Source organism: Lathamus discolor, chromosome Z (assembly GCF_037157495.1).
Source record: "Lathamus discolor isolate bLatDis1 chromosome Z, bLatDis1.hap1, whole genome shotgun sequence".
Lineage (NCBI taxonomy): Eukaryota > Metazoa > Chordata > Aves > Psittaciformes > Psittacidae > Lathamus > Lathamus discolor.
The window spans coordinates 102048707-102074196 of NC_088909.1; the positions used below are offsets into that span (position 1 = coordinate 102048707).

Sequence of the window (25490 nt, forward strand, 5' to 3'; positions counted from 1 at the left end):
TAGGCTCTCTCCTGTGCTCAACATTATAATTCAAACAGTGGTTAATAATAAATTGATTCTTCCACTGGTCTTTGGCCTCTCTGTATTTAACTTATGCGTATCTAAAGATGTAGGTGTAATCTAGGATACAGAGTGAGATTAGACCAAAAAAATCAAAAGAAATTTGGTAGATTGTGTTCGTCTTCATCAGATTCTCAGAGGGTGCTGTCTTGGCATTTTGTTCTAGCTGCTTCTTCTGCAAACAAAGTAAGTTTCCCATGGCAATGCATACATCAGTTATGGAGGACCTGCAGTGTATTTGCATTTTAAGCCCCTTATGCAAGATAGGCTTTTTTTTTTTTTCTTTTCCAAAAACATAATCCTTAAAATTAAGTCTGAAGTTCTTGTGGAATTTTGTGTTAGAGAAGTTGGTAAATTGTGAATGCTTGTGAAAACCCTTGCACATATGTTCTTTGGGTTTCCTATCATCTCAATTCTGATTTCCCTCTCGAGGAACTAACAGTCTCAGCAGTGGCTCTGACTTTATCTCAAGATTCATAATTGCATTACATACACGTTAAGTAAGTCTGCCTACATACCAATATTTTGGTCTTAAAGTTTGTACTGCTAAACTCATAATTTTATTATAGCTATCTACAGCTTAGACTCTAGCTTCTAAGTCATTTTAGATGTCCTCTAGTGTACCTTTTAGCCTGTGTAATATCTTACATAATGGGCACCTTAAAATAATCTTTATTGGTGTTACTATTATTTCAACATAATGTGTTAATTAATGATATTGAATCAAATACTTGGGTGATATTTGGTGACCAACTTTTTTAATATTTTAGAGATACTTGAAAAATCCTGCAAAGAACTTACCCTGAATGATGGAGGTGGGGGGGAGGGGGAGAATTAGTCTTAAATAAGTTGGTTTTCTTGAATGCTATTGTAACCTCCAAACATGAGTAAGAGCTGTATTTGTGAAGGACCTAGAATGAACAAAGATATAAAAAGGCAGTGGGCAACAGATACTTGAAGTGCTATCATTTTTCCATTTTATGGAACAAGTAAAAATATCTGCAGATATTAATCCGTCTGGATACAGACAGCTGCATAATGCCTTGCTAGGGAGATATGAGTGAAGGAGTTGAGGGTTTTTTGGCATACCTTTCAGTGATGCATGTTGTTTTTTTTGGGTTTCCCAAGAATGCAAGTATGGCGTTCCAATAGCATATGTAGATTTAGAGAAATTCTGTCTTTTAGGTTTTGCAGAATGTTTTGGGTATCCTATCAAGGACACGCAGAAATGCTCACAAGATTCATGACTGAAGAGAAAGTATGCAACAAAACTACAACTTTGCTGTATTTCATCTATAAGATGAATGGTCTTAATTACTCAGCTTGAGGTGAGGACAAAAGTAATTTCTTCTGCTTTGGTTTGTTAACCAGGCATAGCTGAACCACATTAGACCACATGCCCTGATATTAAATTGAGTGTCTAAAATTAGGCATTTTACATTCTGTAGCTTGAGGACAGGGTTTCAGTAGCTGCGACATTCATCAAGTAGACATCAGGCGTGTAGGAACTCTGCAGCAGTAAGTAACACTGCATTGTGCAGTTTTTACGCATTGTTGTCTATTGTCTGTAACTTAAATATAATTTCATAGATAAACTATGTTTCATGTTTCATTTATTGTTGTTATTTCCATATTCTGGAGCGTTTGGCAATCTAGTGTATAGTACACATGGAGTTAACAAGCTTCCAGCCTAATTGCAGGTAATGGCATCAGAAAATGTGTACTTTCTTCATGAGTGACTTTGTCAATGTGATGCTTCCTATGATTCTAATACTTGCTCTGTTTGATTTCTTGTAGGTGTTAGCTTGAAGATGGCATCATGCCTTTATGAATGCCTTTGTGAGGCAGAACTTGAAAAATACTATCCCCATTTTGCTGCCTTTGGCCTTCAGAAGATTGATGAGCTTGCCAAAGTTACCGTGAAAGATTATACCAAACTGGGGGTTCACGACATGAATGATCGCAAACGACTCTTTCAGCTCATAAGAATAATCAAAATTATGCATGAGGAAGACATTTCAAACTTAAGCAAGCAAGATTTTCAACCAAGTGGCCTTTTCATTCAGCCTCAGGTGACCAGATCAGGTCCCCGTAGACAGCTACATTTTGAGTCCTTCTGTGGAGAAAATGATGGAACGGTTAAAGACTCCGAATCTGAACCATATGGTTTATCTGATTTTGGTGCCAATGAAGAGAACAGTGTAGGGGAAATGCTGGGACACATTCAACCACATGATTCAGAGCTCATCAGATTAACTAGAAGAGATCTAAATACTCCTGGAATATGCACAAAAAAAGACCTGAGCTGTCCAACAGTTTCTGGTGATATTGCTCCACTCCTGGGGGATTCTGAAGCTCCTATTGTACAAAGAATAACTCATATTTCAGGGTATAACTATGGGCTACCTCATTCCTGTATCAGGTAATAATTAGGTGCCTTTATTTTGCTATATTTCAAGTTGGTCATAATTAATTCTTTCTTCCTAGTGAAGGAGAATCTGTCTTCATTACCTCCAAATGAGCAATCCTACCACTACAGAGCAATTCAGAATCCTATACTGAAGAGAGATATTAGTAAGCCCTTGGGACTCTCCAAGTCTGGTAGAAGTAATCAGCTGAATTTCACCAGCTGCTGCTCACCAAGGTTTTCTAAGAATAGTCTTTATTGTCTTTCAGGATATAAGGCTTTGTTTTCATGGTGTTTTGGCCAATCTTTCTTACTCTTTATCTTTCCATGAGACTATAGTGAAAAACATTGTTTTTCCAAAATATGGCATTGTCTGTTGATAAGCTTGTAAAGTTTTTCCGTGTGAAAAGGGTAACTTTTGTGACGGCTTTCTTTATAAAAAAATTCCTAAGCTGGAGGTTTAAAAAGAAACAGAATTAATATACATGTTACGGGATATAGATATGGTGATTAGAGGGATGCCTTGCAGTTGCCCCCCAACCACATGATCTGTAACTTCCATACTTCTACCAGTGTATGGTAGCAGAAGGGCTATGGATATCTTGAACCATGAGTAAATCTACCCTGCAAAATATTTTAAAGCACAAAATATGTTTTTTCTGCCTCAGCAGCAGAGCACATATCCCTCTGCACACGTGCTACCAGCATCTAGCACCTTGCAGTGCAGTTGTGGTACTTCTGTTTAAAAATGCGATGAGGAGGGGCAGCTGTATGAAGATGGGACTTGGTCTGAGAAGGCTATGGGGAAAGATCTGGTATATGGGAAAATCCATGGAGTCAGGGTGTCAGTTACAACTCCCATTGAGCATGCATGTAGCCTGGAGGAGCAGATGCTGTTGGCACAGTGGAAAAGTACTATGGTGACATAGTAGTTAGAGAATTTAAACTGGGAAATGCAAGGCAGAGGTTTATAACTCCCTTTTCCTGCGAAAAAGTCATTCCCACCTTCCAGAGAAGCACTCTAACTGCATACCTATATTGGCATCTTAGTGCATTTCTGCCTACTCTAGTTGAGCCAAGGTGCAACTAAAGGGCAGGATTCCTAGTGCTTCTCTGGTAAAAGTAAAGCAAGTAAAAAATGATAAAATATAACCTAATGGCTCAGCTAGAGGAGTTCAAGGTTTTTAATCCTCTGATAGAGCTGTGTTCTCCATTGTTTTCACTTTGTTTCCTTGTTCTTCTCTCTTTCCTAAGCACATTGTTCTGTGCCTAACACGATGGTTCAGCTTATTAATGAGCATTATGTTGGGCTTTCTGCATCCTCCTCCTGATATGCCTGAGTTTCTCTTTCTCCTGTTTTGACCACAGAGTACGTGTTGTGTCTTGTAGGCTTGAGCCAGTCTGCTGACGCTTAGAATCATAGAATAGTTAGGGCTGGAAAGGACCTCAAGATCATCTAGTTCCAACCCCCCTGCCATGGGCAGGGACACCTCACACTAAACCATCCCACCCAAGGCACTTGTGTTTGTGATTCCTGTTTTGCAAGTGCTCCTTCACTGAATCCGTCCATTCCCATGTCACCTTGTCATTTGATCACTGCAAAGGCTAATCCATTCTCATCTATGAGAAACACTGGAAACCACTGGAACAATTTCAGATGGCAGAAAGATTAAGAGCTCTTTCAATATGTTTCAATATATTTTCTACTTGCCTACACCAAATGGCTTGATTTTGACAGCGACAGACAGGGCATGATTATTCTTCTGACCTATTGTCTAATCGGGTTTCTAATGATCTGTGTCAAGATTTTTGGTCTTTTTAGTAATTGAAATAAATAATTGTTAAAAATACAATTACTACTTACAAAAGATTAATAGAAAATCTAAACTTCATGTTCAGCGTATAGAATTGAAATACATTTTGTTCCCATACAAAGTATGTTCAACTAAATGTGGCTGTACTAGAAAGAATTTATGCCTTTTCTCTCAAAAATGGAGCCTCCAAGTCTTTGTTTTTTACTTTCCCCAAATTTTGCAATCAGTGCTTCCTCTGCAGCCTCTGAGAGCACACCAGACTCTTTCTGTAGGTAACCAAATCCAGCCTATGCCATGAGAATTAAACTTCAGAGCCTCTGATCATTTGTTGGATGACATTTGGTGCCTAGTGATATCCTTAAGCTCACACTAGCTTTTGAAGCATCTTATTTCAAGTATCACTGCCTTTCTTTACAGGGGAAAGAATTTTCCATCTTAATGTAGGGCCAGATCCTAGTCTGCATGGGAAAGCTGTGCTAAAATTAAAGGGATTCCAGTTACAAGTAAAGATTACTTGTGTGTAGTTTTCATCTTGAGATTTATATCAACGTGTTGTGTGTTTCTGTGGAATCATGCTGCACAATAGCAACGATACTACAAGCTTAGAGTTGTAATGAAATACCGAGTAACTTGTGGGTTTGGTTTTAGTTTATTAGATAACCAGTATGTGTTAGTTTTTGGTTGCTACATTAAAAGATTTTGGAAGGGCATTTGAGCAGCATGCAGAAACACTAATTCTGGGCAAGTTGGGGCTTGATTAAAAGTTGGTTTGTTTGGGGTTTTTTTGTTTCACAGCTTGACATTCAAATCCAGGCTGAACATCATTACTCATTTGGCTGAAAACAGCTTGAAAAGGGAAAGGCAGAATAAACACATTTTGGTTGAATTCAAGCATATTCTCTGTGATGCATGGCAAAATGTTTTATACTGCAGGTTAATCAATGAAAAGGAAATGACCTCATGTTTCTGAGGTGCCTGGAAGGGAACTAAAGGCGAGTTGCCAAAACACAATAGCACAACTTTTCCTGTGGTCTAAAACCACATATTATTTTTATGAAAAAAGACCATAGGGGAGACAATGACAAGATCAACATTTCAAGTTTTCTTTGAGCTGATTAGGAACATGGTGATATGGCACACGATGACATGGTCTTGTTTCCCAGTTTGAGTCACTTGCTTCTAACCTGCTTGACAGCCCGTAATAGGAAGAATGAAACTCAGTGTAAAAGGAAAAGCAACTAAATATTATACCCTCTCCTGTTCAAGATCTGTTCATATTTGTATCTGTACATTATTGACTAATTACAACTGTGAATAACTTCAGCAAGATTAAATTTCATTATGTTGACTTGCATATTATGCCAGCTTCAATCACATCTTCGTTGTCAACTGAAACTATGCCAGTCCAGCAACAAGTTCAGGAATGAAGCTGTAAAAACACTAGTATTCTTTCAACAGAAGTGCACAAAAGGCATCAGTCTATAGGAAAAAAAAAACCACAAAAACTTCACTGCGTAACAATGAGGCATATTTTGGGTCTTCTTTTTATAAGCCATTAAAGACAGAAACATTTATTGATAAAGCTAATAAATTTAAATAAATTCTAGATTCTGTAGTAACCTTATTTTAAAATGTAAACCTACTCTATTGTTGTAGATCCAGTGCTTCTGAGAAAGAGACACCATGGACAGAGAGTGAAAAAATCAGAGTGTGTGTCCGAAAACGTCCTCTGGGCCTGAGAGAGGAGCGACGTGGAGAGGTTAATATCATCACAGTGAAAGATAAGGAAACCTTACTTCTTCATGAGAAGAAGGAGGCAGTTGATCTCACCCAATATATTTTACAGGTAATGTATTCCACTTGTAAATTGTGTTTATGGGCCAGTCACTTGCATGGACGCAATAAAGCAAATTGTGCTTAGAGTTTCCATGAGGTGAAGCAGAAAAGGCCTTTCTCCATTTCTTTCACTTGAGCTCAGCAAACTATATTTGAATTGCTTCTACTTATGCCAGCCTGTGGCAGAAAACCCAAGCCCAGAATTTTAAGCTTCAAAAATATGCCTCTTGCAGCTTTCTTTGCACATGGCAAAATAAAACCCTCTGCTACATGCCGTTGCTGCAGGAGATTTGCCTGCTGCACAGTCTCCTCATAGCTTTCCTGAGTGCTCCTGTGAGCAGCTCCCTTTTCCCTGTTTCAGCACTGTAGGTCTGTTTCAATGAATCACATACACCCTTTATCCCCTCCCTTCCTTTGTTCTCAAATGCTTTTGAAAATTAAGTTCCCTTTTGGCCTTTGTTTCTTAATCCCAAAAACCTTGCGCTGTCATAGTTCAAATTCTCACTTTTGAATGACAGCACCAGGAACACAACTGATTTCTGGACAGCAGCAAGCCATTCTCACTCTACAGGGGGTTATTTTTATAGTCTGGTTCCTAGGAACAACTGTTTGGAGTATCCAGTAAAATTTCAGATTGCAGCTCTCTGGGGCCTGGTTCATATACCACATTTTCCAGTGTGACAAATGCAGCAACTCCACCCCACTCCCTCCATCTGACTACCTATATTTGGCGTTTATGTGGTGCTTATCACCTTAGTATTTCAGTGCTGAAATAACCACTAACTAACTTTGTTATATCAGTACAGACAAATGAAATACTGCTATCAGTTAACATAGTCCAGACAAAAGGATGCCATGGCAAAGGCTGTGTCTATTCTGTAGGACTCGGGAGAGCTTCCAAGTCTTGCTGTTCACCCTGCCTCCACCTCTGGTTCCTACAGAAAGAACAGCAAGGGGTACAGAGCGAGTGGGAGGCAGTGGGGCATATTCCAGCTCCACAAGTACAGGCCAGTCACAGAGCACATCTGCCCTTTGAGCTGAGTGTAAGTGCTGAGACTCTCTGGTTTAACTTGCCTGTGTGCTCATGTGGTTTGTTTGCGCAATGTTGAAATGATTCTCAGTTCTAAACATCTACCACTTTAGTTTACACTGCAGGGGATTTATCAGAGCGCAGTGTTAAGACTCCAGTCCATGGAGGTTCTTGAAAATGTTGTGTTTGTGACTGTCCCTACAAACACTATAAGGACCCCATAACGAGCTCCGTTGCAGTGTTTCCAGAGGCCCTGATGCTTTGAGTCAGATCTGGAGTGTGGGAATTTGGGTTTTTCTTGACCCCTTCTAAGAGAATAGAATCCAGCTTTACTTCGGAATAACTTCTGTCTTCTCTGGCTCAAACAGTTTTTAAGTCTGCAGAACAGAAGCAGTTAATCACAACTGCGGACTAATTTTGAGAAAGTCAATAGCTGACTCTGAGTTCTTTTTACTGTTGTGGTCTTACTGTACATCTGTACAGGGTGAGTCATTTCAAGAATAGTTTTCTTTAATTAGCATTTTTCTTGTCAGAAGGCTGTGATATGTTCTGCTTCAGAATGATGGGAAATTAAAGCATCTTTGTTTCTCTTTTTTATTTTTTCCCTTTTTTATTTTTCCTACCTTCAGTCTCTTGATTAGTCTTAATCTGTTTCTGCGTGTGTCGTGCTGCTAAATGGGCTAAATCACACTGTACCTCATCCAAAGCCATATGAATTCATTGGGAAGATTTCTGTTATTTAACTTTGCATTTAAATGGGGGTGAAGGAGAAGTGAAACATACTCATTTTCATGTAAATCATATTTATTTTTCAGCATGTTTTTTATTTTGACGAAGTCTTTGGGGAGTCATGTACCAATCAGGATGTGTATATGAAGACAGCTCATCCTCTCATTCAGCACATTTTCAATGGGTAGGGCATCACTGCTTACATTTCTTATTTTTTTTGCCTTGTTGTTTGCAAATTTCAAATACTGCTTTAATTTTCCTTTACGCTTCTCATCTTTTGAAAAACACATTCATTTCACTCTTGCCTCATACCTTCCCCCTCTTAGAATGTCTTTGATTGCAGTTTTGACAACATAAATCAGGGAAAACTTTCTTCACATTTTGTGAGAAATTTAAAGGAGAAACGAAGTTAAAATTGGACCTCAGAGAAGCCATGGCCAGCCTCGAACAGATGTGCTCCAGCATTTCTGAAGTCTAATCTCCTCTCTAACAAAGAGGTGTTTAGCACACTCATCTGTAGGAAAATAGTATTACCTCTTTCATGAGACTGCTGTGAGATATTGTTTCATGTATTTTTACAGTTCATAGGGCAATAGAAATTACTAGTAATCTTATGATTTACTTTTAATGATTTATATTTGCTTAGAGGCTTAATCATAATGACGTACTTCCTGATTAAGGGGAAATTGATGGTGGCTTTACATGAATAATCTTATTTTCATGCAAAGTATCAAGCTTGAATATAATTACACTTTTGAGTCTTTGAAGGAAAGAATTATGTGTCCATGCTGAAAATTAACAAAATGGAGCATTCTCTTACTGAAAATTTCCAAGTATAATCAGCATAGAAAGAGAATTACATGCTTTTGAGAAAAGGAAAGTAGAATAGGAGAATGACGCTTGTAGTTCGCTGTGCAATAATCGCTAAGAGCAGAATTCACATTACAGCTAATCCAGTAATGCCACCAGGAGAGATGTCACTGTTTTTCTCAGCTTTCCCTAAATTTCCTGTCTCTGCTGCTGCATCCCCCTCATTGACATCGGTCTAATCTGACACTGTGGTAAACTAATTCTGCAATCCAAGGTGGCAAGAAATTCTTCACTGTGCTTACTGCAGCGTGGCATTTTTACCCATTTCTTCTTATGGTACTGAGCCAGCTAAAAGGTCTTTTTTTAAGGAGGGGAGGAACAAATAATTTGTTCTGTATTATTTCTTTTATGGTTGACTCAGTTCCCTGAATCTGTTCACATCATTCTTGTGGGTTCAGTGCTTGTAAAAGACCAAGGATGGGGAAGAAGTAGGCACGTAGAAATCTCAACTTAGATGGGCTTGAAGGGCATTGGAGCCACATCCTGGGACCTTGGCACTTCATGTGCATTGCCACTATAAGCTTAAGGTGATATGATAACAAAGCTGGAGCAATCTGGAATAAGACAAGACTGTGGCTGCACAAGCTGGAGTGAGAGAATGAAACAGCTTCCTACCACTGAAAGGGGATGATCGTATTCCTTACTTCCAGCTAGACACATTCCCATAGGTCATGTGAAGCCAGCTTGGGTAAATTTTGTGATATTCTGTGATGTGCTTTAACTCACTGAAGCAGCAAAAATTAGCTTTCAGGAAAAGTGGAAAGCTTTCTGTTGTTTCAGTGGAGTAAAATCTAACGTGAGAGCCAGCACAGGCAGGAGTGGGTCAGTGGGATAGGTCACACAGCTGGTAGCAGAGGAAAGAAAGAGCAAGACCTTCCCCTAGGCAACAACAGCTCTTTAGATTGATATAGCTGTGTGCAGCCTGAGACAAAGTAACCTTGCTTAGTAAATTATAGTGCTGGGGTGTTAATTTTCATCAAGTACAACACGTGTTTATACAGATCCTGACTTGTGGCTGTTTTGCATCTCATGTTAGTAATTTTTCTCTGTGATTCATGATCAGTAGGATTCCCATTCATAATTCGATGATACTTCTGAAGCATCTAAGCAGCTGGAAGAATAATAATGAATTTTTGTTTCCTTAAATGCATTTTTGGCATCTGGAAGAAAGGAAGAAAGCCAGCACTCTTGACATGCCAGGTCTCCAGGGGAGAGCACTCTTGACATGCCAGGACACCCTGGGGAATCACTGTTAAATGTTCTGTGTTTTCTCAGATACGATAGCAAACCAAACTTCCTAAGTAGCCTTGCTAAGAGGCCACTATAGATAGAAATTTACATTGCAGAATCTTTTTTAATAGATACAAATAAATCAGATGTAACACTAAAAATACAAGTTATCTTCACAGAGGCAATGCAACCTGCTTCGCATACGGGCAGACTGGTGCTGGCAAGACTTACACTATGATAGGTACTCAGCGGAACCCAGGACTCTACGCCTTGGCTGCTAAGGACATCTTTAGACAGTTGGAAGCATCACAGTCAAAGAAAGATCTCCTTGTTTTGATCAGCTTTTATGAGATCTACTGTGGACAGCTTTATGACCTGCTAAATGGAAGGAAGAGGTATTTAAATAAAAACACGTTTTACTATAAACCTATGCTTATGAATCACTTGGTTACTGTTTATAAATCAATTACTGTTATATGCAATTTCATTTAACATGTTACCATTTACAGTAAATGTTATGTAATTTAATTAGAGTTGTTCCTCAGTCTAGTGGAAGGTGTCCCTGCCCATGGCAGAGGGGTTGTAACTATGATCTTTAAGGTCTTTTCTGACCCAAACCATTCTGTGATTCCACGATTCTAGGAGCTACTTAGAGAAGGCAGAATCTGACACTAAATACTGTGGTATTGATAGGGGCTCCTAGTTTTTACTGTTGGGGAAGGAGAGGAATAAGTAAGAATAGATATGAACTCATGCTATTTTGCTTACACTATAATAATACAATAACTGAACACCATAGGTAGAGAAAGAACCTTCTTGTGGCCAGTTGTTATGCCAACCATTGTGGAGTCCGTGTCTTTGCCTACTCAAACATAATCTCTGGCTGTTCCTCATGCCACTCTAGTCTCTGAAGATCCCACTGATTTCCCAGTTGTCATGCTTGACACTGCAAAGTCTGCTCACCTTCTTACCCAGCAGCCCAGTGACACAACTGAAGCAAGCCTGAGGTGATGCTGCCATCACCTCAGGCCCAGACTTTTTCTGGGTGGATGTATACTCCTACAGGAACTCCACCCAGAATGCAAATCAGACAACTCAGTATATGGTATAAAAAAAAATCACTGTGGTCTGAAATCTCTGAATGAAGTAATAGTTAAGATCTCAGTAGTGAAACCTTTTCAGTGATCTTGAAGAAGCATTAACTTGTCAGCTGGAACCTTTAGCAGCCTTGACAGTGCTGTCCTTAGAGTACACAGGAGGGCTCAAGAGGGAGGCTTTCTCCCTGAGTGCAAGATGTCCCTGCCCATGGCAGGGGGGTTGGAACTTAATGATCTTAGGGTCCTTTCCAACCCTAACTATTCTATGATTCTGAGGAAGTGAGCATCTGTTCACAAAGGAAGCACCTATTTCTGTGTATGTGTGTGCCCTTTCTCCAAAACAGTCTTTAAGGAGCAGGTAATATAGTCTGCTATGTAAGGGGTCAAGTTACTAAGACGAAAGGAGTGTTCTTATATCCTTGAGATGTCTACTAGCTATCCTGCATGTCATTGAAGGAGAAGATTTAACTTCCTCCTATAGGCATCATGTCTACATTCTTCCTGTATACTGTAATACTTCTGTGTGATTCACAGCAGAGATGCTCTGAAATCTGACTGTGACTATGGGAGCTGCTTTGATATCCTGTGCACGAATCTTGAGAACTCGAACAGAGCATAACTTAGTCTGAACTTCTTAGGAGAAGCCCAAGATGCAGCTGTGAAAGAGAGACAAGAACTCTAGAATGTAAACATGATAATTTACTTCCCTGCTTTATTATATTCCTGAACAAGCACAAATGCATTGCTAATGTCTCTTTAACGGTGAAATATCAGTGGTACATGTTATAAAAGAAATACCTCTTCAGCTGTGAAAATAAATGAATGACAGTGGTGCCTATCCCCAGTCAGCAGCCTTGATTGCTTTTTCACAGTGTCATAGCACTGACATATGTTTTCATTGCTGCTATTTGAGGTTTCAGAAATCTTCTTTCTTGCACTGTTTTCAGACTTTTTGCAAGAGAAGATAGCAAGCATGTTGTTCAAATAGTTGGACTGCGGGAGGTTCAGGTGGACTCTGTAGATCTGCTGCTGGAGGTAACCTCTAAGTTTGTGATTCTTCTTTGTCTTCATTTGCTGATTTGTAAGGTATGCTACTTACAGAGGTTGTTATTTGTTGAGTAATACATGTGTACGTTCCTGTTTAAGGTTCTGAAACCAGCAACCCTAGCAGAGCACCAAGGAGCACTGTTAGAAGTGCCTTTATTCAGTCACTGTAACTTGTAACTTGTTTTATTGACATCAAGCTGCTGATTTACAGCTGTTGCTTCTATTGCCAGTCCTTGTGGGAAGAACTTTGCCAAGAAATAGACTGCTATCACTATTCCAGAAATTAAATTGTGTCCCAGCAAGGGACCCTTAAAGCTGGATAAGTATTTTCTCCCAGTGGGGTTCCTTTGTTTGTTTTTTTGTTTGTTTCCGTGAACTTAAATTTTCTATTTTAAAGGAACATAGACGTGGGACAAATATATAAATTTGAAAATTAATATAATTATCAATTAGAAAATAATGAAGATTGAGGTTTTGATCTGAATAATCTGAATATCTGCTTAGATAATGATGTGTGGTAGCAAGTAAAATTAGGATCTTTAAACAGCAGCTGACATTCAGTTCAAGCAAGGCTTCAGTTTTCCTTCCCTGCCTGGCTGACCCTAAAAAGGTACTGGCAAATTTTCTGCATTGTCCTGCAGCCAACAAGCTGGTTAAGTCTGCTTTCTATTTAGCTTGACTTCTCATAGTTTAATTCCTTTCTCACTGAGGAAATTACAAGTGCCTGATAGTGTAATTGACTCATTAAAATTGGCATAGTGTTGCCCATGTATATTCCATTTAATTTTTATCTTCATCTTCCATTAACTCCAAGCTTCAGGACATGCTGGTGATGCTTCTCCAAATTAGTATGTAAATTTGCTATATGGTTGATTAACACATTCCTCTGTATTACCACATTCCACACACAGAAGAGCTATGAAATGACTTTATTATTACACGCATCTCAGCAAAAAAAGAATTTGGTATTGTCCACAGGCCCCTTTGAACACAGGAATGTCAGTGGCTGGAGCGTGACCAGCAGGTCAAAACAGGTGATCCTGCCCCTCTACTGTGCTCTTGTGAGACGTCACCTGGAGCATTGTGTGCAGTTCTGGTGTTCTCAGCATAAAAAGGACATGGAACTGTTGGAACAAGTCCAGAGGAGGCCACGAGGATGATCAGGGGACTGGAGCACCTCCCGTATGAAGATAGGCTGAGGAAGTTGGGGCTGTTCAGCCTGGAGAAGAGAAGGCTGCGTGGAGAACTCATAGCAGCCTTCCAGTACCTGAAGGGGGCCTATAGGGAAGCTGGGGAGGGACTCTTTGTCAGGGACTGTAGTGACAGGACAAGGGGTAACGGGTTAAAACTTAAACAGGGGAAGTGTAGATTGGATATAAGGAGGAAATTCTTTCCTGTTAGGGTGGTGAGGCACTGGAATGGGTTGCCCAGGGAGGTTGTGAGTGCTCCATCCCTGGCAGTGTTCAAGGCCAGGTTTGGTGAAGCCTTGTGTGGGATGGTTTAGTGTGAGGTGTCCCTGCCTATGGCAGGGGGGTTGGAACTACATGATCTTGAGGTCCTTTCCAACCCTAACTATTCTATGATTCTATGACTTAGAGCTTACTAATAGTCTACAACAGGTATATGGGAAGAGTCTTGAATACATCCCTAGTTATTTACCATTCATTAATATTGGCTTTGGTTCAGAAATTATCTGCATTTAGCACTAATGTAATGCTTCAGAGCTGCTGGTTAGGTTTCTCTTGGTTAGGTTTCTGATTGAGAACTGGCCACTGAAAGGCAAGAATAATGTACATCTGCCATCTAAGAATGTACGTATTTGGCTAGATAATGATTTAGTTTGTTCTTACAACCAGAAACAAAATTAATGAATGAATTTTATGAATGGTCTGCTGCGGTTGGCTGCTAGACTTTCTGTGAGTCCTTAAGAGTTTTCAAAAGAGAACTATCCGGATATGTATTATGAAGGCGCCTTTGTCCTTTTGCTTTGCCTCTTTTCCTTGTTTTCCTATTTTATTACTGTATTGAGTATAATCAATCTTTTAACCTTGTTCCTTACTTTGGCACAATTTCTTTTAGTTATGGACGTGCAGAAAGGTTTTGGCACGTTGTAATTTTTGTGTTATTTTCTGGGTAACAGTACTTATTACACGAGAAAGAGAAATGTTAAAAGAACACCACAAATAGTTATTTTATCATTCTGTTAGATTATGTCTTCAGTCTTTCTTTCTTTCATTGCTGGTATACTTCTGGTTTTAATTATATAGTTTGTATATTTTGCAAATCCAAGCGAATGTGTGATGCAACAACTGCTTACCTTGCAGTATCCTCCCAAAGCTCTGTAGCGTTACTGCAAGCAAGTCCATGTACAAAGTTCTGAAAGAAACATTGGAAGGGATCCAGTCTAACTTAACATCCACCTTGCACCAAAGTTTAAGGCTGGAATGAACCATTCTTCTTAATATCTCCTCATCTTAGGAGGACATCTCTTTCTGAGGGATTGTGGTTTTTATTTACAATTTACACTTGAATTTTGTCCCCCTTACTTTGCAGGTGATTTTGAAAGGGGGGAAAGAACGTAGCACAGGTGCTACTGGAGTCAACTCGGATTCCTCTCGATCTCATGCTATCATCCAAATTCAAATTAAAGACACAGCCAACAGGACGTTTGGAAGGTAAGATGAGAAGTGGACTGCTTGGGGCTGATGAGGACATCAAGCCCAGGGACATCCAGAAGGCAAAAAAAAAAGGAGGTGTTGAGTTAGTGGGCAGCTGTGAGTGAAATCAGAAGGTGGGGTTCAGAGGGATTTTGAGGAGTTTAAGTCCTTTCTCTGTTCCCAGGGAGAGCACTTAAGCCACATCTGATGTAAATGTAGATGCAGGTAAATATCTGCAATAGGCATACTGATGTTTGAGCTCATCACCTTTGAAGTCAGTAGAAACAGTAATTTCCCCCTCATGACAACTAAACTAGGTCAGGTGGATTTGCCCCTCAAAGCAGCTCTGTCCTGTAATTGACTAGAAAGGGAGCCTCGGATGACTAGTGCAGGTGGAGATGTTTCCATTAGAGAAGTTTGCCTGTGGTCAGAAGAATCACAGTACCTCACCTCAACCTCCCTGATAATTTAAGAGTGTGGCTCTGGTGCCAGCAAGCCAAAAAGAGCAGTTTACTTCAACTTGTAACAGCTATTTTATGTATTTGAAGACTGTAATTGTGCCTTTTCTCAATCATCTTTTCTCCAGACTAAACAACAACAACAAGAAAGAGGTCTGAGGAAAGAGAGGTCTAGGTATCTGTATTAGTGCTGAGTGTCAAAAAATCATGCTGACACAACCTTCCAGCAACAACCATGCAGTTTTGCTTCCCAGGATCTTATTTTAAATACAAGGCAAAATGGAATAGCCATAAATAGTGGAGAGAGGAAAAGGCAGAAGAGGCAGGCTTAGAAAAAGAAGTGTTATGTGATTATGTAGGTGTGGCATTTGTGCCTTTTTTGGTTTTTTGTCACTGAAAGTGAGCCAGAGTGAGGAAAGGATCCCAAGATATGCCTGTAAGAGATGTCAGGGCTGTTCCAGAAACAGAAAACAGCAAAGAAAAAGATACAGTGCCACAGTCAGTGACAGCAGCTGGCACCTAGAGCTAGGGAACATGAGAGGGAGTAATTGAGTTTCATAGAAGGAAGGGTCAAGGAACACTGAAGGCTCAGTCTATTACTTACTTAAGTGGAAATTTCTGTTCATATTGCCCTGAATTCCAATTTGACAAGGCAGTTGTCCCTGATACCTGGAAGGATAATTTAAAAATCTACAGTTTCTTTAACTGTGTTCTTAGGAAACCACAAGCACATTGATTATCTGGAGAGATTAATGTGTTAAACTTTAAACAGCATATTCATTAACTGTGGAGCACTCTCATCACATGCAATTACACTTTCTATGGCAACTGTGTTAGTGTCAGGATGCGCTGACATTGTTCCTAATGCTATGCCTATCATGGTGCCTCAGATATTTCCAGTGGGTATTTCTCTTTGTTCAGAAGTAGTTGTTTCTAATCACTCTTCTGATGTCATGTGCTTCAGTTTAAAAAATAAAATAAAAATATAAAAACTAACCCCTAAGATAAATGAAACTCTTGTTTTTCCTAGGATATCATTCATAGACTTGGCTGGCAGTGAAAGGGCAGCTGATGCCAGAGACTCAGATCGGCAAACAAAAATGGAAGGAGCAGAAATAAACCAAAGTCTTTTAGCAGTAAGCTACTAGCATTTCTGGGGAAGGTTTTGTGTTTAATTTTTCGCATGTGTTTTAGAATAAAATGAACCACAGAATAATGCGTGTATGTATTCCATGGAGGGGGAAAAATAACCAAAGTACTAAGTGTGTCCATTTTCATTTGTCTCACGCCTCAAAGACAATTTAAAAGGGAAAAGGTTTTCTGATTTAGTCTTTTTAAGCCGTTCTTACAGCCAGCCAGGTAAATACAGCATAGAGAGTATTAGGTATAGTATAGTAAGTCTCTTGTATTTTACAGAGAAAGTTTTGTCCCTTTTAATTCCAGAGAATATTTCTTGGGATTACCATATTTGTTTCATAAAAGCATATCTCTTCCTGCTGGTTATTTTCACCACTTGAACTCTTTCAAATCAGGAGTAAAGGCCCTAAATACTCAAAAGCACAGAAACTAATAATTCATGTATGGGGAAGAAGGACCAGGAAGGAATGCCCGCTTAATGCAACTTTTTGCAAGTGTACACCGTTATGTAAAGAGGGACAAGGAGTAGAGAAATGCCACCCATGAAAAAGCTGAAGTGCCTGTAAGCATAAATTGTGCAGAAACCTTTGCAATCCCTTCCTTCAAATGAACAAAGCTCACTGGTGACTGAGGGCTTCTCTGAGTGAGACTGAAAGTGGTATGCAGTTAGTACCAGTCAATAGTGCAGAAGTCATTGCACACAACTGTACCTTTTAGTGTGCACTGAGTAAGAGGTGGTTTGCTTTTATTGAAAATGTAGAATGTTCTTTTGCACAGAGGCATTCCTGCTGTGTAATACTGGTATTTATATTGAGAGACAGCCTGTAAAGTGGATGTGTTTCTCTAATTTATGCTTTCTTGAGTACTTGCTGGTCAGTAACTGCATGGAATGGGGGGTCAGAACCTGAACAGAAAAGATTCCTCAAAAGTGAAGCTTTATGTAAGATCACGAAACTCTTCTTTTAAAAGGAACTTTAAAATCAGAGTGTGTGTACTTTTGGTATGTGTTAAACAGAGTAAATACTTACAGTCTCCAATTAGTGACTGAATTAACTATATAGGCATCTTGGGGCAAGTCTGCATCACCTGCAGCCTGTAGAATCTCTCTCTCCTCTCAGTTATGGTACCACTCCCTTCAGGCCTTAAGACACATTAAGTTTAAAGTTTGCTCCTGTTTTGAATATTCATGTTGATTTCAAGTAGAAGATACTCAGATACTGCAATTATGAGAAGTGGAATAAAAAATTAGAATAGTTTGATCTCTTTACTTGTTATAGGTGTGATTTTTAATAAAATATAGTAGAAGTGAGAAATGTCATTTTAAGTGAGTGTATGTAGAATGTAGTAAGGCTTTAAATGTACAATGGCTGCTTCATGACAGTATCACCATGACAGTACTGTAATCTGCTTATTTTTCCTTCAATATTTGCTCTAAATGACTTGTCTCATGGATATACAGTCAATTTCTGCCAATTTTAGAGTATCCAGGCTTGATAAGGAGTGTGATGCTATTGTGCTTATCTCAGTGGAAATAAGGCAAGAAAGTGCATGTCTGAGTCTGAACATGACATCTTCTTCTAAGGCTGGTAATAAATCAAGGGATGTTCCTTCAAGCTACAGGCTACCTCTGTTGATGGTTATTAACAATAAGAAGATATAGTGAGTTCTGTGAAAGGCATGAGTCTAGCTAGCTGCTCATGTTCTGCCAGTTTTAATGGAAGTTCTGCGGCTGTATCTCCACTCGCTGAGCAGTCTGTTGTTCCATTCTCAGTATTTTGTGTATAGCTTTTAGCCTGCCAGAGGCCACAGTGACATATTTCTTTAGATAGGCTGTACCTATGTTACCTTCTGACTGTGGCCTTGAACCTGGACTTGAACACAGCCCGCCTCACAGCTCATTGGTCTGTGCTATCCCTAAGGTCTGGGTTAACACTTTGCACTGGTAAAAAGAGGAACTGACTTGAGATCGACTGCCTTCTCATACAGACCAGTGTACCCATGCATAGGTGGGACATCTAGACTGCATATCATACTCATAATGGGGAGAAATATGCACTTACTAGCCTGTGCTATCTCTGACTAAGGTATGAAAATGTTGCCAGAGTGACATAAGAAAATCGCAATGCTGTTGTCTGAAGTGTTGGGGTATTTGGGGAAGAGGAAGAGCTTTTAGAAGAAGGAAATTTGTAAGACATGGAGCTGAAGAAGCTCTGTTATTGGGGTACACCTCCCCTGCAAGCTACAGGATATTCTTGGGTAAACCCAACCTGGCTTCAAACTCATTAGCTATGGTCCAGGCAGCAGCAGGTCCACAGTAGTGTGGAGCTCTGTGTGTGCTAAATGTGTATTTACCCAGTTTCCTGGGTTTGTGTAGCCCACAGAGCCATCAGGCAGGGCTATCTGTGCTGTGTGCTGCAGCTTTGCTCTCTTGGAGTACAGCTGAACTGCTGCTACTGACTGAACTGGCTGAAGCTATTTGTGGCTCTGGCAGCAGCAAACTCCCCTTGCAACAAGGGACACCATGTAGTAGGAGTTAAAGGTACCACAAAGGAAATTGTACATTTTGTAGGTTAGGTTTGGTGCAGTTCAGTTTCTTGCCAGTGTGTGACTAACATGCTTTTTCCCCTCTGTTTTTTGTTTTGTTTTACTTTCGGCAGCTAAAGGAATGCATTCGGGCACTGGATCAGGAACATGCACATACTCCTTTCCGGCAAAGCAAATTAACTCAGGTAAAATCAGCAGAAAGGCAGCAGTAGAGGTTTCGCTGATGAGGACAAAATAATCAATAAATAATAATTTTAACAAAGGGCATAATTCAATAACTGCTGTTAAACTCTTGAAGAAAAGAGAAAAACTTAACTTTTGCAAACATTAATTTTAAAGGTAATCACAGAATTAAGGCCAACTGCCAGATCCCCCAGCCAGTCCTGCGGACTGGCATGGTCAAAACCAAATAAACCCAAACCTAAAACCAAACAAAACGCCCAGACACTGCCTTCCAGATTCATTCAGAGTTACCATCCATTTTCACCCAGTCTGCAACCAATCTTGGATCTTCTCTGCAGTAACAGTCCTGTGAGTTTTCAATACTTCTTCACTCCAGTTGTAATATATGCTTTATTCTTCAAAACATAAGAGCACCCTTATGGCACCTGGTGCAAGGACTTGTTCAGAGCCCTTATTAACACTTGTGTAAATTGTAAACAAAGAATTGCAAGACAAATTGAGATGAGGACTACATTAAAAAAAACAAACAACAAAAAGAGATGGTAAATCATGATCAACTGCTTCTGTACACATTGCTAACTTACGGGAAAAGCAAGGTGCATAAATTGCTAAGAATCTTATTTTTTTTCCTCCAACACTAGGTGCTAAAGGATTCTTTCATTGGCAATTCCAAGACGTGTATGATAGCCAATGTGTCACCAAGCCACGTAGCTACAGAGCACACCCTGAACACTTTAAGATATGCCGACAGGTAGGTGATAAAGCTCAATCTTGCCAAGGTGAAAAGCACAAAGAGAAAAATAACGTATGAAGTTTGTGGTTACGTTTTATTTTGGTTGCATTGGATGTGTTGTTTTAGGCAAGAAATTCAATTTTCACAATGCAAATACAATCCATATTTGTCCCAACTCTTATATTTGGTGTTAAAATTCTTTGGGTCTTGCAAATCCTTTTTGATGGCAACTTTTAGTGATGAAAATATCACTGTAACTGCAGGATTACTAGCCTACCCCCCCCCCCCCCAATGTTTTAGTTTTGTATTGTATTTCTGCCTAGAGTACGTGCAAGTCACCCTCCCTCCTACACAGGATGCTTGAAATTACAGCAGTGTTGGGGTTAAGAGGACAAGAGATGCTCAAGGGGGAAGAGGAGTAAAGGAAAGAGTTGAGATGACAGGGTGACAGCAGTTAAGCAGCTCTTCACAGTTACACTGATGAGTCTGATCCAGGAGTCCTGTAGCCCTGTACACCTGAGCTAAGTACCCCCACTGCAACTACTCCAACAGCTCTAGTCTGTGTTTGTGGGATAGTGTGATGTGCTATGGAGAGTACTGGCTTGTCTTCAGCTGCCACTGTGCCATGCTGTATTATAGTGTGGAAATGCAGCCCAACAGAGGCTATCTTCGCTCACTTAACCTGTTATGCACTCTTCAAGGAAGCACTACAAAATGCTGCTATAGCTCTTTATAGTCTAGATATTTTGAAGGTTTTTGATGCCTGTGTGGATAACTACACAGTTAAAACAGAAATCATGACACTGAATTCAGTGTATAGTTGTAGTATGTGAAAGTATTAGTTTGTTCTGATGACACTCATTTATCTGAAAGCATGACATCTAAAGCCAACTTCGTTCACAGGGTCAAGGAGCTGAAGAAAGGGATTAAATGTTCTACCCCCGTCACAAATAAGCGTCGGACAGCTGGAAATATATCTCCAAAACGTGTCCAAAACAATCCCTCTATGCCACCCGGGGAAAAGAGCTCTCCAAAGAAAGTGAAGCTAGGCCTCCAGCATCCCTCAAATGCCACAAAAACAAAGGCATGTGCTGCATCACTCCAGCCATCAAGTGTACCTTTTACCTCTACCCCCAGGGCAATCAACAAAGGACATGCCCACAGAGGAAATCCCAGCTCACCATGGTTCCACCACGTTAGCCCGGTTAAGGGAGTTCTACGGATAGCACATCCCCTGAAGAAGAAGAATGATGATCTGCCTCCCCACTCTGAAAAGAACCCCACTGCAAAGGATGCTGCCACAGCAGAAACAAAAGAGAGTGGCCAGAGAGACAAGTATATGCAAGACAGACCACCTGCCCAGGGCCTGAAAGTCCAGACAGTGCAACCTGTTCAGAAACAGCTTGTTCCTAGAGATGATTTTTCCTTTGGAGATGGAAATCTGCTCTCTGATGGAAGATGGGAATGGGGAAACACCTTTGCTAAACAATGTGTTGAAACCTGGACAAATCTGCCTCCATTTCAGAAGGAAAGGGAAGAGCATTTACGTCTTTATCACCAGCAGTTTCAGCAGCCACCTATTCTACAGCAAAAACTGAATTATCAACCTCTTGAGAGGTTTTTAACGCAGTACAAGCCCCAGGAGATTCAAGTGAAGCAGGAGCTGAGCCTTCCTCCCACAGAAGTACAGAGCAAAGAGGGGATGCAGCTGGAAGACCTGGATGACAGTGATTTCAGTGAAGATTCTTTCTCACCTATCTGCAGTCAAAAGAACGTGAAAAGAAAAAACACCAACAAATGCAGTCAACATTCATTTTTCCTCCATCAAAGAGAACAAGAAACTGAAGAAGAGAAAAAAGGCCAAAAGAGACAGGATTTATTTTTCAAATATGCAGTATCCATGCAAGAACATGAAGTAGATGACAGCTGGGATTGTAGTGAGGGCAGCCCAAAGACAGAGGAATCCATTAAAAATACAGGCTGCAGCAAAACTCCAGCAGACTGGAACTACGACTTCACTATTGAGCCCTCTTCAAGCAATGCTGCTGAAAAACCTTACTGCCTGCAGGATGATCCTGCTTGTAACTGGAAAAATGGCAAAGATTTCCTAGCTGATCACAAACAGTGCAAATCCAAACACAGATGTCTTGTTTACTCCAGTGAAGAACCCTTGACTGCAGAAAAGGAAGCTCCAAACTCATATGTTTCTCCTGTATTGAAACTGGGAACTCCAGAGAGCAAAGAGGTCGACCTCCAGCACGAAGAGAAGGAAGAATCCACTTTGGATAGACATGCTGTAATTGCAGGAGATGTAAAATGGAAAGCTCAAAAAAATGGTGTTAACCATTGTGGATCTTCCAGTTGTTCCTCAGAATTCTCCTCTGAGCTGATGGCCCCTCTCATATCCCTTCTTGACTATGAGGAAACAACTGGTTCAGAGAAAGTGTCCTGTAACCAAGAGACATCCCCATGTGTGAAGAGCACACACGGCTCCCAGAGCAAGTTTGCAGAAGAGAGCTGGCAGTGCACGAGAAGCAGAGCTCTGACAGACAGCATGCTGGAACTGGGGGAGCAAACGCGTCGTGGTGGAAGGCACTGCACCCTGCTGCGTTCCCCACAAGCAGGGGACAAGAGGCTCTCACCCCTGTGCTGTGATGTGGAGCCTTGCCACTGCCTCCTGGGCTCAGCTTCACCAAAGCAAGGGGTCGCTCACAGCTTATCTGCTGGACGTGACCTGACAGAAACATCCACAGCTGAATCCACGGGGTCCAGGGGACACAGAGAGTGTGGTTTGTTTCCCAGTAACTCAACGTGCAACGAATACTTGTGTGGCAGACAGTGTGGTGCAGATGTCAAAGATAATACTGGTAATTCAGGAAGATCCAACTCAAATCAAGGACCCAGTGTTGAGCCGATGGCTCAGGAAATAAATGCTGATATACCCAAAAAGAGCTATTTTTCAGGTGCACCATGCTTTCTCAGTGTGGGTCATACGGATTACACAGTCCAGTCCCCCTCTCAGGAAAGCACCCTGCTACTGCAGCCCAAGTCAGGACTGAAGAATGAGGACTTCAGTCATTCTGAAGACTCAGCCAAGTCATCATTCAGCAATGAGGAAAGAGGGTTGCTAAAGAACAAGTTAATGCAGAATCTTTTTACACAAGAGACTTTTGTGGCAGATTCAGGATTTGCAACTAAAGATAAGCAGCCATTAGCAAATGCAAAGAGCCCCTCAGGCGTGTCCAGCAGCAGCTCTGCCAGTGCTGCATCAGAGATGGGAAAATGGCAGAGGGAAGCCCTAGAAAAGGCACAGTAAGTCTTGCTCATCACTGAAGCTTGTCACGAAGCTTAGAAGTTATAGGCACGTGATACATTTGCTGTTATTTGTGTATCATACTCATATGTACTTTAAAAACTGATGGGAAATCAATCTATGAACTAATTATTTAATAAGGTCAATGATAATTTACAGTGATACTTTAAAATATCACAGGAAGCCAATTATTCTTGTAGAGCTTCCTAGGATAATGAAGGATTAGTTACTGAGAACTGCAGTTCTCAGTAACTAATTGGCTTCCTATAAGCTCTCAAGAACTGAAATATATCAAAACTTCCCATCAAGAATCAGGTGACAGCTGTTCCATCCCTACCGAAAGCAAAACAGCCGGAGCAGCTGGGCAGTTACTGAAGATGTGGATGTAAAGCTTCAAAGTGCTGGGAGCTGCCACTGGCAGCTCCCAAGGACTGGACTGCATCCACACAACTGAAAATAGGTGGCTGGTCAGAGAAGCTTGCCCAGAGGAATGGACAGCAGCACTGCCTGCCTGCTCTGCCTGTTTTTCACCAAAATAACTATCAGCCTCATGGCTGTAAGCCATTTCACCGATGAGACAAATTTTTTGCTCCTAGATTTACCTATGGTAAAAATCGGTACGTGCTCCTGTGCTGCTTGTGCTAAAAGGCTATAGTCACTCCTCTGTGAGCAATCCTGAGACATCAAGGTCATCTTTAACCCCAAACCAGTGCAGTCCACTGCAATTCAGGGAACACTGGTGTGCACTTTGAGTGCCAGGAACAGAGGACAGCAAGGCTTCCCCTGAGATATCTCCCCTTCATAAAGGTTTATTGAGTAATTATAGGCAGCACAGCAGGCTGTGTAACTAGTGGTGTATTTTATGTTAATCAGACAGGCTGTAATTCGGGCCCATCAGCAGCAGCTGGATGAGATGGCATCCTTGTGCTTCAAGGAAGAGTGCTTAATAAATCAGATGTCAGCAACGGTAAGTGTTTCAGATGATGATTTCAGTGCCCGCTGAACCTGCATAAATTAATCTTAAGAGATTATTAACTTTAATTAGCGATGTGGCATTCCTCATCAGTTGTTCCTCTCACTCTCTGATGCCTCCCTGTGGCGGCTCATTTTCAGTGCGTGTTGTGTTTGCCAGTCTCCACACTGCCAGGTCCTTGGGAGAGAAAGAGACTGATGGGCCAGCTCTGAACCACTTGTGCCTGATCAGACAGCTTTCTCTTATCTTGCATCACGGGTACCAAACTGTACCAAACAGGGCGTCCTCCCATGTGATGTTTTTCTCTTACAGGCTGGAGCAAGTAAGTCAATACTAGAGAAAACAGCACACCCCTAAAGCATGATGCTGGGATGTCACAGTTGGTGGTGTAGTGCCACATTGGCTCTTCCTTCTGAGAGTCCCTCATTTGCCTACCATGCTGCTGATGGCCCCACTCACACATGCTCTTCACTTTTGTCACTCAAGTGTTGGCTTCTGCTTGTCTCAGATAACAGTAGTGCAGGCCAGACCTGCATAGCCCCACTGCTGGACAGGCAATCCCAGTTCTCTGCTTCTCCTGCATCCCATAGGCGCATGTCACAGCTCTGTGAGAACTCCCATTCACCCGGACTATTAACGTTTCCCAGTAAGAACCTCCTGCCTTACGACTTCCCTCATCAATGAAGCTAAGCTCCATTACTGCATTACATTATCAAACCATTTCACTCCCTATCACAGCTCACATCTGAAATGCAGCTGCACTTCAGATGTATTTCAGAATGGAGCCACCATGTGGCTTATTTGTGTGATTTCCAGCTGTATGTGATGTGTCACCAGATAACACCTGAAAGTTCACAAAGCAGCACAAGAGCCACAAACTGTATGAGTTTTGTGGTAGACAATGCAGTGGTATAAAGGAAGCTTTGTATTTTTTATAAGTCTTTTAAAGTTGCTCTTCCTAAGTCTGTTGGTCACTGGACACCAACCAGCGTTCCCCCTCTGACCTCCATTTATTTGCCCCTTGCCACAAGCAGTCATTTTGTACTTAGCAGAATAATGACAAGCTTGCCAGGCCTCCCAGCAGTGTGTGAATACCTTGTATCCTGTAGTGTTGTTTCACAGCATGACCTTTGGTTGGGCAGTGAAATCACCTTGGACTTCCCATTACCAGTCTCTCTCCTTCTACTTTCAGAAGGCTCTGATTTCTCCAGCCATGAAAATTTGGCCACAGGAGAGACTCCTGCCAAGACCATCCAAATACTCAACTAAGCAGGATTTAAAGTGCTTAAGAAAAGCAGGGCAGCTGGGCTGGACATTACAGTCCTGATGTCCCTGCTAGACAAAAGATGGAGTGCAGGAGATAACTGGAGTC

General features: G+C 40.9%; 1 protein-coding gene across 2 annotated transcripts in view; it reads left to right on the forward strand.

The window, feature by feature from the left end:
- The window catches only part of KIF24 (kinesin family member 24), a 33969-nt gene that overhangs the window by 4631 nt on the left and 3848 nt on the right, over positions 1-25490 (forward strand). The window contains exons 1-12 of one of the 2 annotated variants that reach the window (XM_065661377.1): positions 1349-1388; positions 1858-2482; positions 5938-6127; positions 7963-8060; positions 10156-10371; positions 12021-12108; positions 14674-14795; positions 16266-16371; positions 19030-19101; positions 19741-19850; positions 20736-23144; positions 24019-24112. In XM_065661377.1, the coding sequence (XP_065517449.1) occupies positions 1872-2482; positions 5938-6127; positions 7963-8060; positions 10156-10371; positions 12021-12108; positions 14674-14795; positions 16266-16371; positions 19030-19101; positions 19741-19850; positions 20736-23144; positions 24019-24112 (4116 nt within the window). In that variant the 5' untranslated portion in view covers positions 1349-1388; positions 1858-1871. Of the gene's footprint in view, positions 1-1348; positions 1389-1857; positions 2483-5937; positions 6128-7962; positions 8061-10155; positions 10372-12020; positions 12109-14673; positions 14796-16265; positions 16372-19029; positions 19102-19740; positions 19851-20735; positions 23145-24018; positions 24113-25490 lie in introns of those variants that run through there. The other variant, XM_065661375.1, reaches the window with a different exon arrangement.